Source organism: Melopsittacus undulatus, chromosome 5 (assembly GCF_012275295.1).
Source record: "Melopsittacus undulatus isolate bMelUnd1 chromosome 5, bMelUnd1.mat.Z, whole genome shotgun sequence".
NCBI lineage: Eukaryota > Metazoa > Chordata > Aves > Psittaciformes > Psittaculidae > Melopsittacus > Melopsittacus undulatus.
In genome coordinates this window covers 61,827,955-61,842,616 of record NC_047531.1, presented here as the reverse complement: position 1 = coordinate 61,842,616, position 14,662 = coordinate 61,827,955, and the positions used below count along the sequence as shown (strand labels likewise).

General features: G+C 36.5%; 1 protein-coding gene across 3 annotated transcripts in view; it reads left to right on the top strand.

The window, feature by feature from the left end:
- Window positions 1-14,662, top strand: part of PDE5A (phosphodiesterase 5A) — a 69,956-nt gene that overhangs the window by 14,537 nt on the left and 40,757 nt on the right. For all 3 annotated transcript variants that reach the window (XM_005144124.4, XM_031044729.2, XM_031044730.2), the window contains exons 3-6: window positions 1,382-1,471; window positions 12,467-12,538; window positions 13,159-13,248; window positions 14,492-14,629. In XM_005144124.4, coding sequence (XP_005144181.3) covers window positions 1,382-1,471; window positions 12,467-12,538; window positions 13,159-13,248; window positions 14,492-14,629 — 390 coding nt within the window. The remainder of the gene's footprint in view (window positions 1-1,381; window positions 1,472-12,466; window positions 12,539-13,158; window positions 13,249-14,491; window positions 14,630-14,662) is intronic.

Here is a 14,662-nt window from a genome sequence, read left to right as displayed (position 1 = left end):
TGTATTTGGAGTTACAGTGACTTAAACCAGTCAAGATGCAAACCTGATACCATGCTTTTGGTTAGATACATGCTTATACAGAAATATATAGCTATGACTAGCTAACATAAAATAAATTATGTAAGTTTGATATTAGCAATCAGATATCAGCCCCATCTGAGCCTGCTAAATGCACACTAGTATTTTTATTTTTATCTTAACACTTAAATAATTGTATTTCTGCTTGTGTAAGGACATAAGATGCTTCTGCACCAAAATGAATTAATTTGTGAGTGTAGTTGTCTGCAAAACTGGAGTACTGTGACTAAAAATACTTCAGAGAATTCTATCATACCTGAGATACAAAAAATAGGAGCTGAATGACCAAGAACTGGGTGAAGAGTTTGAACTCTATGGAGGCCTCCCAAACGAAATGACACTCTGCAATTTGAGTTATTTAATATAAAGCCAGATCAAAAAAGGAAGATAATCCAGTACTGGGAGAGGATACCTCTTACATTTCAGCTTAACATCTCTTCATTCAAGGCTCTTTGGATATGCTCATATTGTATTTTGAATTTAAGGAAATTTTAATTAATTAACTAATTAATAAAGGCATAAAGAGCTGAAAATTACTGCTTTATATCTCAATTAATCTGAGCATGTTTACAAAACTAGGTAACATTACTGAGTGGATTTTTCAGAAGCAAAAAAGAGCACTTTGATTTTATGTGGGTTTATTTTCGATGCATATTTCCTGCCTCAGAAACTCTCAAAAAAATTGCTAAGTGCATGCTTCCAGCAGGACATCACCTGTACTGATGGTTTAAAAGTTCATTCTTGAATTGGGTCCATCATGCTCAACTTGAAATTATTTACCAGAGAAGTATTAAAAAAAATAAATCTGAATTTTAGAACAATACACCACTGAAAAAAAATTAAACAAGCACTCTCTGGTAAAAGCAAAAACACTAACCACCTTCATGAAACTTTGTGCCTTTATGGACTTATGTCTTTCAGTATATTTCTGTAATTTCTTCCTGATGATAAAAGCTATACCAGGGATGTTTAGTCCACATATACATTTATTATAATGATGCTCTAGACTTGAAAAAGGCTTCTCCTAGGGTTTGCGTGTTTTGGCTTTTTTTCATTTCCTTCTGGCTGTTATATTTATCCACAGGAAATCATGTTCCATGTACATGCTTTTTTTCTTGTTGTTTTAACACACTGATAGGAACAACTTTATATCATTATTAGGTTGTAAGGGAACCTTTGTTATCCTGGGTAACATTTAAGTCAAATATTGTACTTTTCTTAACCTTTAAACCAGGAAAGAAAAAGAACTGGTCTATAGGCAAGTAGTCAAATAATACTATTTTTTTTCTTTTTCTTGTACCAGGATCCAAGATTCAATGCAGAAGTTGACCAGATCACAGGGTATAAGACTCAGAGTATTCTCTGTATGCCAATAAAGAATCATAGGGAAGAGGTAAGTTGCAGTATTGAGATTACTTCATAAAATACTTTTTTCAGATATACTAATGCTTCAAACTTCTGTTAGCTGGCAGTCATTATCTTACAGTATAAAACCATCTCTTTTTTTTTTTAAAAAAAGACTGTTTATGTTTGCTTGGAATTTAGCAACATCATATCTAGTTTCAGTAATGTAAGCCAAAGGGAGTTGTCAAGAAGAGTTTAAACCCAGATGCACGAGTAGAATATATGTATTTAACTATAGAAGTGCTGTTACCAGTTCCTGTACCAAGTATCTGTCAGCATTAAAGCTCTCTGCATACTTACTGGTCTAACTCAGTGCATTTTCAGTTTGCAATTAAGAGTTACTGTACTTCAGCTTAGTTTGTATCTGTTATTTCTTTAGAGGACACAAAATGGGTTTTACCATTGTCTAAGAGGCTGGGTTTTACATTCTATAAATTTATTACTTATGAGCTAAGAAACATGTTAAGTGCTTAGCATCAGACATTGGAAAACACATGGTATCAATGTGATTCAGAAAATTAATCCACAAGTAATGTAACTTGTATCACTCCTAATTTAAAACAACGTGAGTCTGATCATTGAACACTTGTAGGTATTTCCCATACATGCTACTTCTTACGGAAGTTCTCTCTTTCTGTCTGATGCTATTACTGTAGGGAGAATTCTTATTATCATAGAATCAAAGAATACTTAGGGTTGGAAAAGACCTTAAGATCCTCTAGTTCCAACCCCCCTGCCATGGGCAGGGACACCTCATACTAAAGCATGCCATACAGGACTTCATCCAACCTGGTCTTGCACACTGCCAGGGATGAAGCATTCACAACCTCCCTGGGCAACCCATTCCAGTGCCTCACCACCCTCACAGTAAAGAACTTCTTTATATCTAACCTGAACTTTCCCTAAGTTTGAATACATTACTCTGTGTCCTGTCACTACATTCCCTAATGAAAAGTCCCTCCCCAGCATCCCTATAGGCCCCCTTCAGATACTGGAAGGCTGCTATGAGGTCTCCATGCAGCCTTCTCTTCTCCAGGCTGAACAGCCCCAACTTTCTCAGCCTGTCTTCATCCAGGAAATGCTTGAGCTTTGTCATTATCCTTGTGGCCCTCCTCTGGACTTGTTCCAACAGTTCCATGTCTTTCTTATGTTGAGGACACCAGAACTGTACACAATACTGCAAGTGAGGTCTCATGAGAGCAGAGTAGAGGGGCAGGATCACCTCCTTTGACCTGCTGGTCACAGTCCTTTTGATGCAGCCCAGGATACGGTTGGCTTTCTGGGCTGTAAGCGCACACTGAAGCCAGCTCATGTTCATTTTCTCATCAACCAACACCCCCAAGTCCTTCTCTGCAGGGCTGCTCTGGATCTCTTCTCTGCCCAGCCTGTAGCTGTGCATGGGATTGCTCCGACCCAGGTGTAGGACCTTTCACTTGGCATGGTTAAACTTCATGAGGTCCTTATTAAGGACTAATGATGCCTTCTTGAACTGAGTATTTGACGAGTGAAATCAGTATAGTCAATGAAAGCCAGTGAATGGAAAAAAAGTGAGGTCCACTGTTTCACTTAGGGATCCTAAACGTAGTAGCCTTCAGCCACATCACTAGTTCTTACAATGCTCACAAAGTGTAAGGTGCTCTGTAGGGTGTGTCAGAGCTTTAAGATGGACAGTTTCTTTACTGTAATTCCTTTATTTTTTTCAGAGTCCTTATAGTTTGTGTCCAGAAAGCTCAAATTCCAAAAAGAAATGCTGCCAAGATTGGTTTGAAGACATTATGCTTTATTTTTCTTGCTCTTCTATCTTTCACTCTTCTTATAGAATGTGTCACCTTGACTCTGACTGCACTGAACATTTTTTCATTAAATAAATTGCTTAAACTCTTGATTTAACTTGTCTGTTGAATTAAGATTCTAGCTGACCCAGATGATCAGCCAGAGCTTTCTTTTTTTCACCTGGTGCTAATTTTGGGTTAAAATATTTTTTTCAATTCTTCCAAGGACAGCACTTGATCCTCTCCTGCTTAAAGGACTTTACCTTTCTAACTGGCAGCAGCCACTGTTGGCCCTGGGCCAGCTGATGAGCAAAGCAGATGTTGTGTGTAGAGCTACTGGGTACCAGTGATCCATGTCAAGCTGACGAAAGACATTAAATTTCACCTATTCCATCACGTTTGCTTTCTGTTTAAAAAAAAGATAAATAAAAAAGCTATTCTGTATGTAATTTGGATCAGGAATGAATGACAATATCCTGCTAGCCAGGCAGTGTGAAAGTAGTTACTTCTCACTGGGTCATGCTGGTAGGTGGGGATGGAGTAAGAGCTGTAGTGTATTGGTCCAATACACCATAATTTACAGACTGAACAAACCTGCAATTGGCCATATCTTTAGCTAGCTTTCTACTGCTAAGTGCATCAGCAAGTGGAAATGAAGCAGGAGTTGGTTTACTTTGAAATGTTCAGCTCAAATGTTCAGTTTGAGGAGCGTGTTACACTCCACTCATAGGCAGTAATCTGAAGGGGATAAATTATATTTCTTATAGGAAAGGATGGCACTTTTAAATTTTTTTCTGATTTTAAAGTCTCTACCAGCAGTTTTTTATCCCTCTCACACCATCATAAATGGCTGATACGTTTCTGGAGAGACATGGGAGTGAGTCAGTCGGTCCTTAATTTGCCATGTGCATTCTGCTGCTTATTGTGTTTAAAACTCCTCTCTCCTCTCACCCTCCCCACCTCTCTCAAGAAAATGCAAAACCAAACTGGCTCCTCCCTGTTAAAAAATAAGATAAAATAAAACAAAAAGATAAGATTTAAAAATCTTCAAAGCCCCTCTAGTAATTCAGAGTCTAGTAAGTGCTGCCTTAGCCCAAGATGTCAGCAACAATAGTCAAAAGAGGATTCGGGAAGACATCAAAAAATAAACACGGAGAAAGAGAAGCAACTGGGGTTTTGTGTGTGTGTGTGTGTTTGTTTAGTATTAATACAGTTTATTTTTTAAACAAAAGAGTAATTGAAAGGAAGAAAATCTCATGCTGATTATTAAATCCTCTGGGCCTGCTAAAGTACTGAGATGTTTCCAGTAGATGGTTTTCACATTTGCTTATATTTCCGTGAGGCATGTGGGAAACCAAAATCTTACTTAAAAATAACAGCTAGTAAGAAATTCCATAGATGAAAAGAAGAAAACTGTTTGATTCACAGAAGAGCTCATGAAAAGGATCCAGGAACTAGTGTCAGTGAGAAAAAAGCAGTGCAATAAGAGGACTTTAACTCAACATAGATGTGCATGAAGAATGGAATTATGTTCACTTAATAGTAAAAGAGCTTTTCTTAATCCTCTAATCAAATTATTCTTGCTGACAGAAATTCCACAGACACATTGCATTTCAGATGCAGAAAATTCTGCTGGTGATGTTCTTTAAGATCAGATCATGGAGGCTTGCATAGTGTCAGCTTTATGAAGAGTTCTCATTTTCCCATGAAAAATTACAAATGCAAAGTGACTGAGCTTTGCTTCTCACTTCAGGGGATTTGAACAGACTCCTGATTATCTGTAAACCCCTCCTACACAATCTCTAATAACTAAACAGAAATTCTTTCAATCCCATCATATGGATTGAAAGGATTATCAGGTGATATTTTCTGGCATGCAAGGCTGTATCATTTGCTGGTTATCACCATTGAACAAAATAAAGAGGAAGAAAGGCCTTGGGTAACCTGAATTGTATTCTATGTAATACTTAAAACATAATGGTTCTAATCAAATAATTTAATCATCTGTTCCTGTATTCACATTTGTCATAAGGTGAATTGAAGCCATAGCAAAGACTGCATTTTGATCCTTGAAGGTTTTCTCTTCTGGTGATTCTTCTATCTAGACATCAGTATGTAAGACTTGCTACTTGGATTATCAACACGTATCAGAGAACACATCAAACTCTTCAAAACAGACTGAATTTGTACCCTCAGTAGTACAAAAGCCACCAATTAAAAGCTACTATTAGACAGCCTGTACCACAGAGTTATCATGGCTATTTCTTTTGCAACAGGAAGCTGGTATTGCTGGCCACAGACTTTAGCTGCAGCTGTTAATGCTAACCATTTCAGTGCTTATATAGAAAACTGGGTCTTACCACAACTGGCAGAAGACCTAAGTTTGTGGCAGGTCACAGAATCACAGAATCCCAAGGGTTGGAAGGGATCTCAAAAAGCAACTTTTCTTTCCTGGTGTGGCCTTAAACCTTTAAGTTTTTAGAAGCTATAAATGCTACTCATTTGCATTCTAGAGCTCTAATAGTCAGTAAATGCATCGGCACTTTCTTCTGATTTTATTTGGTCTTAAATACATTTCTTTAATTTTTTCAGCTGTGCAAAAGAATTTCCATAAAATTCATTTCAGTTTAATTTCTACTCAAATCTGTAGGATTTTCTCATATGGGAACTTTTAGCTGAATTAATTGAGAGCTAATCTTCCAGGCTCTGAGTGTGTACAATTGAACTTCCTATTAATTGGCTAGGGAAATGTTTTTTTTTTGGCAATGCTCACTCCAATAGTTTAGTTTCTTGGTTACTTTGTCTTATCTCCTGTTGCTAGGAAGCTCTTTCCAACAAATTAGAGGTGCTACTCTATTTGCAACAGCTTTTAAAAATATCCTGTTGAATTTTATTGTATAAAATGTGACCAGGCATGTTACTCTTAGCCAGCTGTGTTATTCTCTCCCACAGTGAATCCTTCAGGTATAATACATCCCAGTCACTGCAGTATAACATAGATCTAGCCAATTGTCCTGGGTTCAGCTGACTCAAGTTCCAGAAGCATTCTTGCTGCAGGATTATGGAGATTGGTAATTTGCTTCTTGGGTTGATTTTCAGCTTATGTTGAGACATGTTATAGTAGCTAGACTGCTAGAAATCATGCTGGCTACTGCTGGCAGGAATGATAGAAGAGGACGTGAAAGCTTTGATGATTAAAAATGAAAGCCTGTAAATATAGTTCTGTCCCTGCAGGATAATTTTACTAGCTCGAATCAAACCCCTGCAAGACCAGGAGAGCAAAGTAAAGTTAAAACCACTTGGTCTGTTGTCCCAAGTGCGTTCCCATCTTTAAAATGAGATACGAGTTGAGTTTCCCTCTTCCTGTTACCATTTCTTGGCTTATTGTAATTTTTCTTCGTGTGCCAGCCAAGTAAATAATAAAACAACCATATCTTAGGAAGCAAAATTATACTACTTACATTATTATGTCAAGACAGCTGAAGTGAAAACCATCTGTAAAGGATAGTAGCTGTCTGTAGAGCTGAACAGCTTTCACAGAGTTTGTCCTGTAATCATAACGTGCAAAAAATTGCAGCATGAAGCAATCTGGATGAAATTCAGAGCACGGTCATCAGCACTGAAGTCATCTGTCATCGCCTGCTGGGTAATACTCTAGGTAGCCTGCTACTTTTGGAGGCAGGAGTCAGCTATTGCAAGAAAATAGTAAAAATAAAGGTCTGATAATTAGAAAAAAAATCTCTACTTGTAATGTGGATCAGGCTTTATTAAATGGGATAACTGGTACAGACTGAGAAGAAAGATTACAGAACAAGTAGCAACACTGGAAGATGACCTCTGTTGCCAGCAAGAATGCAATTAGGAATGCAATTAGAAATTTTATTACATCAGATGTGGTAAAAAGGTCTGGAACTGACTCAGTAATTGTTGGAGGGGTTTTTTCTCTGTTTTTGGGACTAAATAATAGTAATATACTAAGTGATAGAAAGGGAACAATTCCATCATCAAAATTGGTTTTTGTTCATGGTGTACATCCCTCTTTCATGATCTGAATGGAAAATACCGAAGTATTTGCTTTCTGACCCTAGGAGAATTTTTCCAAATGACTTCAAAGAAAGCTGGACCACTAAGGTGCTTTACATACAGCATGTTCCTTTCTTCTTCCTCTTATGTGCTTTCAATACAGCAAACCTGGATGAAGGCTCTTGTTAGGAACTGCTTGACTACTATAGATACACCTTGTAATCTCTTCAAGTAAAGCTTGTGAAAAAGAGCACATAGCACTAAACAGCTCACTGGTTACTTTGGGGATTAAGTCATAAACTCACAGGTATCAAAGTATAAGCAGATAATTATTTCAGTCTTTCTTCTCCCTTAGTCTTGTTTTATTTCAGTCCAGTCTTCTACCATAAGGTTTTCTAGTGGTCATCCCCTTTCCCTAGCTGTTTTTATCCTCTTTCCTTCCTACTGGTTTTGACATGGGTGACCAAGAAATATGCAGGATAATTCTGTAGGCATAGTAAGAGAATGACACGAAATCATACATATCTACCTCTGCTTTATTGCTGCGGGACTCAACTTTCACAAAAATTCAATTGGTGACTGCCTGTTTAGAGAACTGAAGACACATAAAATATTGTACGTAAGTTACTTAAAACCACCTTTGTTAGACTGTAACAGGGCTTTCATGAGCAAGTGTTTGAGTGGACTGTCATGTTTTTTTTACAATATTCTCCCAACTTTATCTCAGATATGACTTGTTTATTACCACAAAGATTTCACACTTTCTGTGTACCTGTTAGCTGAATAAATTCTCTGTATAGATGAACTCAGAGCAGTACTTCACCTTTGATTCAAATTTTCTGCTAGTGTGAACATAATTTCCAGATAGAGATTCAGAGATTAGGCCTGCTGTTATATTAGATTTGCTTACAATAAGTTTTAAAAATGAGGATTTGAGTTTCATACTATGTTTAGTATTCTCTAAAAGGGAGGTGTATGTCCTCCATGGCCTAAAATACTACATAATTTGCTTTTTTCTTAATTACATAATTACTGTAGTAACAGGAACAGATCCTCTTGAGTTTCCTACATCTCCTTCTAAATACATGGTAGTAGGCAAGACTTCAGTGGCTAAATAATATCCATCTGAGCTTTTACTCATCACTGTCTCTATGCCACATTCTGCAGAATTTAGTGGAGTTTACTGGAATTTGTACTGCTATATATGAGACCAGTTTAATTTTAAAATCTGTTCTGCATGAAAAAAATGGCACACACTACAAAGTTGTCTTTAAAAGCTTAAAATGCAGCTGAAAGAACAAAAAGATTTGCATCTGCACATAATGTTTATCATCATCAGGACAAATATGAATTTTTACCAGGTTTATTCTCATTACTCCCTCCCTCTTCAGTTAGAAGTTTTTATTAAAAGATGTTGACAAAGATCTAAAAATAACCAAATGCTCTTGGAACACATGCCTTTGTTAATGTATCAGAAACCTGTAGTGCTAACAAAGGGAGCCTAATTAGTCTTTCTGCTATATTAATATTGTCCTTTAACTCTTTTCTTATCGTTTTGTTTAAGCACCACAGACTTGCCTTTCATGGAGCAGATATATTTATAAAAGGTGAAAGTACTCACCTTTTGGATGCATTAAGGAGCCTCTGACCTCATGAAAGTTGTCTTAGCTCATGCTGGATCAAAACTGAAAAAGATAAAATACAAATATAATAGAATACCCACAGAAGACAGTAGTATGAGAAAAGGCCTAACTATTTAACTCTTCACATGTAGGTTAACAGGAACACGTATTGACTGGTTAAAGATTTCTTAGTCTGCTACAGAAGTACACAAGACTAGTTTTACATCATTACTACAGTAAGTAAGTTTGCAAGTTAAGAAATATTCCTCACAGAAGTAAATGAGAGTTTGACTGTGGGGAAAGCTGGGTTGTATGGAATGGAGCTGACAGTTAAGCTTTATTTCAGACAGATGTTTTTTAGCCCACAGCTGGCAATGATTCATGATGCAGAACAATGACCTTATTTGTAACATCAGTATTTTGAGAAGGCTAGGCTGAGAGATAGTAAATTATCTTCTTTTCCATTACAAAAATAAAACTGTTTGCCTTCCTTCAGTTTAACAATCATGAATTTAATGATTAATGGTTAAATACAGCTTTTTAAATTTGCACACCACATTTTCTTCTGATACCATTTATCCCCAAAAAGCAAGATGAAAAAAGAACTATCATTCACACCTTGTGCAGTTCTTACATTTGTTGGATCTCAAACAAAGGAAGTTCTTTGCAGCTTTGTCAATAATTTGTTTTAAATGTGCCAAAAAATCTGAAAAGAATCTGAAGTTTTGCATATGCTTCATGGCTTTTTACCATGTAATCTTTCATGTTATTGTACAAGTCTGGGTGGGCTTCATCTGTGCTAGCACATTCTAGCCTCTGAGTTTACTATAGAGCAGACTTACTGAGGTTAGCAGAAGATAAGATCCAGCCATTTAAATAAATAAAGGGTCTAACTGCAAGAAAGTGCGGGGTTTTAGTGAGTGATTTCCAGCTTCTCCCAGTTTCCAGCCTCCGCCTCCCACTGTTCACTCTGGTGCTACTTGTTTCTTTCAGGTCTGTCTTAACCTAAATCCATTTTGGGTGCTGCTGTTCAGCTTGATGCCATAAACTGTGGGATTCCTTTCTGGGTGCCAATATAAGTAATGGCTCAGGTATAACTGTCCCCACCCTGCACTTGGCACCTTCCTCAGAAGGTACCATGATAACTTTCACATCCATCCTGATAAACAGCATTGAGTTCACCCCACTCTCAGTATCAGTTACAGAAACCTGTAATTACTCACTGACAGTCAGAACATTGCATCTTTTTTTTTTTTACTTTAAAAATCAAGGCAACTGTACTTTCTCCAATTCTTTTAAGCCTGAAGTCAGGTTAGTAATAAACTGCAAAGTATCAAAATGAGTGGAAACATACCGAATTATATTACGGAAAGGCTAAAGCCTTGAAATCCTATAATCTAGGAGATGTTTATGCATCAGAGAGAAACACATTAGAATAATTTGATTTAATAAAAATAATGTGCATTAGTAATGCATAGTATAATAAATAAAACTAAATAAAATTTTTTCTAATGGAATGACAAAATGTTTGAGTTAGAAAGTCTCTAATTTTCACCTTATCAAAAGACAGAGTCAGGGATCTCAACTAAACTTAGTCTGTCTCTCTTCCTGAAAGCCTTCCAATTTTCATGTGCTGTAAAATTATGTGGTTAATTTATGGTTCAGAGGAGAAGAGCACAGAAGTAGAAGGATAAGCACAGAATCTAGAAGTTTAAGCTAGTTTACAGGACAGAGTGGTTACTGCCAGTACACAACTTGAATAACTGCAGTGGGAAATCTACAGAATTACTATCCCAGTGAATTGTTTTTTTAGAGAAATGCTCACTTTCCCTTCATATTGACTTGTATGAAGTTCTCTTTAAATTTCTTTGCTTTCCTCGGGCTCTGAAAAAACAGATCCAAGTTACCACAAATGACATCTATGTTAGGTATGTAAGAGTAAGTCCAAAGCAACCACCCAGCTTCATTTTCCCCCAAATGTTAAGAGCTAGAGCCTGCATTAGAAACTGGAATCAGTACTAAGCAAAGATCTGAATTCCATTTTCATTGTTATAAGGAGTTCAGGGGTTTGCAGGACAGACTGGTTTCCTTTCAGGCTCTCACCAGTGTGCAGAATTGAACTCCATGAAGACTGGCAGTAACAAAAACATCATGCTTAAACAGCTCTGTTATTCTTTTACATTAATTTTACTTTTTCAAAAATCTAAACCAACACCCTGGATTGAGAAATCCTTTTTATTGCTTAACTGTCCTGCAGTTACAAAAGCAGCAGTAGCTTGGACTTTAATTGACTGTCCCTAAAGGGAAAAAAACATATTTTAATCTCCCAATTCATGGGAAATATGCCCAGAAATTTCAAATCAAATTTTATCACAGATTGTTTCTATACTAAAAAGAATCACCTGAAATATAATTTAGACAGAATTTTGTAAGAATAAGACTAGATATGTAATCTGGCTTGGTTTATTGTCACACAGATTTCATTTTCTTCCACTTAAATCTAAAAGGAGACTTGCCAACAAAGAATGTAAATAGAACTGGTCTGTTGATGTCCTTAGTATGTAAATCATAGTAGTTTTTCCTAGTTCGGGTAAATCATCTTTGTTACTCTCTGCGCGCTGATTTACTTACATGGGCAGCTTTAATTTATGAAGCTTCTTGGCTGGTGGTCTTAGTACATTTGAAAGCTCAGACTTAACCTATGGGCCAAAAGCAGAAAGAACTACTTAACAGAAAGCCTTTAAAGTTGATCAGGACATCTAGGTTTGCTTCATCGGTCTACCATATATATGCTGTAGGACCTTTGAATGACTTTTTACCCTTTGCTTAGTTTCTTTACCTGTAAACCAGGATTCTTCCCTACTTTATGAGCTGTTCCATAGGGAAAATAATTAAAAATAGCATAGTATCAGCATGTCTTGGCAAGGACAGTCTAACTAACAGCTGAAGCATAACAAAGTATCTTTCCTCTGTGTTGGTTTAATGTCATCTTAGTAAAAACCTTCCTTTAATAACATACTGAGTTCAAGCAACAAACTTGAGTCTGTCAGAAATACAACCTTCATATGCTATTTTTCAGCAGGTGAAAATCCAGAAAGATTTAGAGAGCTACAAAATGCAAAAAAGGCACTGTAGCCAAATTTCAGATCCGGTAAGGAGGCTGTGTTTTGGAAAATCTGTCAGAGCTAGCAGGAAGGGTATTTCCTTCACAAGCAGATGAACTTTAGAGAGAGCTATTGCATAAGCCGGCTTCTGACTGCAGAAGCATAAACTGCTATAGTCTTTTGGTGAGGAATTGCTCCAATTTACAGAATCAATTTTGGATCAAATTGACCCCTTCATAGAGCGTCCAGGACCTATGGCACTTTTTTTTATTTTTTTTTATACATATATCAGGTTCATGCTCAGCTATACATTAGGAAAAAACAGGCTTAAATATCTTACCTAAATGTCAACCAAATGAATACCTTTAATGATCATTTATTATCTTCTGTAAATATGTATAGAAATAGAATCCAGCAACAGACTCTTAAAAATTACCTAATCACTCCATTTGGAATGCACTAGGTTGTTGGCGTGGCTCAAGCAATCAATAAGAAATCTGGAATTGGTGGCACTTTCACGGAACAAGATGAAAAGGTATAAAAGCTGGACATTTGTCTTTTCTATTTTCCCAGGGGAAATGGGGATGGATGTGTTACTACTTTTCGCCCCAATCAGAAATTTTAAAGTTATTAAAAATTAAACATGTCTGAAAAAATAAAAATTCCTAGTAATACTGCAGATTTATTTCTTTATGAGGCAATGAGAAATGTGGATGTGAAATAGTTTCATTTCTGGATCAGCACAGTATCTCTCATACATCTCTGAAACACAGGCTTACTCTACTAAGATGTACTATAAAGCAATTTCATAAATTTCAATAGACATAATTTTTATTAATTGATTCCAACTCTCCCATCATCCCCAACAAACATATCTTGAATATTAAAAATTGATTCCTCTGATATGCTTCTTATATCAGTCCTACTTTTACCAGGATAAACTGTGAAGATCATTTGTTTAAAAAAGGGAGACAAGATTCTTGAAGGAATAACTGAAAAAAACCCAAACCTGAATGTGTGGTTGCCAAAAATAACTAAAAAGTATCAATTAATACTTCAAAGTGAAACCATAAAACTGCAGTAGTTTATCTTTGAATAGAGTTAAGATGCTGAGAAACATTATCCTTACAAGGTCTGATGTTCATTTGTCTTCAGGATTTTGCCGCATATTTGGCATTTTGTGGAATTGTTCTTCACAACGCTCAATTGTATGAGACATCTTTGCTTGAGAACAGGCGTAATCAGGTATAGTCAACAGGTTTGTCATAAGAGTACAGAAATTATGGTGGTTGGCTAATAATCACTGCCTGCTACTCATAGCTCTCATATGGTAGCTATCATTGGCTGTTGTCAATTATTCTAATTGAACACTGTGTATCCCTGATAAAGCTCTAACTTAACTTGCACTGGGCAGTAGCTGGGCACATTCCACCTTGGGCTGTGAAAAGTGGACTGTGTTGGGGAAGAAGGTAAAGCTACATGTCAGAAAATACACTTCATGTCAATATGCTCGATATTGCCTGAAGTTATCCCATGTCTCACTGTATGTATTATACAACCAGAGGTGTACATACTCTGTACACACTACAGAGATTTCAGAAGAATTATCCCTACAGCACAGTAGAGGTTATACAGATTGCTCTTTTAGTCTAGTACAACAATAAATAGTCACTAACCATATTTTCAGTAATGACCAGATGGAAAACTGGATTTCCTTCTGATTAATGTAACTGTATTTTGCAGCCACGTTTAACTGATGGGTTATTAATGCCATGGACTTTATGGGAGGATATGTCTGCTATATACGGTATGAAAAGATATTGGAGAAACAACTAGGCAGCAGTTGTTTTAAATTTTTTCTGGTAGGTCTGAGTTTCCAAGTGACCATTGGTGTTTGTAAATCAGTACAAATTTGGATAATCTTTTCAAACTGACTCCATGCTTTTGAGGAAAAAAAAGAATATGTGCACACCTAAGCAGCTGAGTCCTTGAGTGGCAGCTCTGAAATACAGCAGACTCTATCTAAATGATGTTTTCACCAAATTTGTTCATTCAAGTTCATTACGATCTTTTAGAATTACAACAGATTATAATTACGTTCAAAACTCCTAAGAAATGTAAATACTGCTGTTTCTAGAATGCACACATGAACCATAGGAAACTGTTAGGTTTCCTAAGGACAAATAACTCTGTTGTCTGGATTTCTCAGGTTTCATTTGATGAACTGTTAATGCTTAAATCTATACTATATCTCTTTGACTGAAGACTCAGACATCTACCTATGCTATTTATTTCTTTCATCAAGCATCAAACTGGCTATTATTTACTGTTACCTTGCAGTCTGTGTGAGAGCCAAAACTTAATTTTGGTCAGTCATACATGTTGACTCCTGTGATTCAGGCAAGAGGAAAAGAATCAAAGACAGTAGAAATGATAATTACTGCTTAAATCACAATTGGTCAAATCTCACAAAAGACTTTTTCCCCAGGTGCTTCTTGATCTTGCCAGTCTCATTTTTGAAGAGCAGCAATCTTTGGAAGTGATTCTGAAGAAGATAGCTGCCACTATAATATCCTTCATGCAAGTGCAGAAATGTACCATCTTCATAGTGGATGAAGATAGTACTGTGAGTATGTTTTTTTTTCTGATGGCAGAAGTG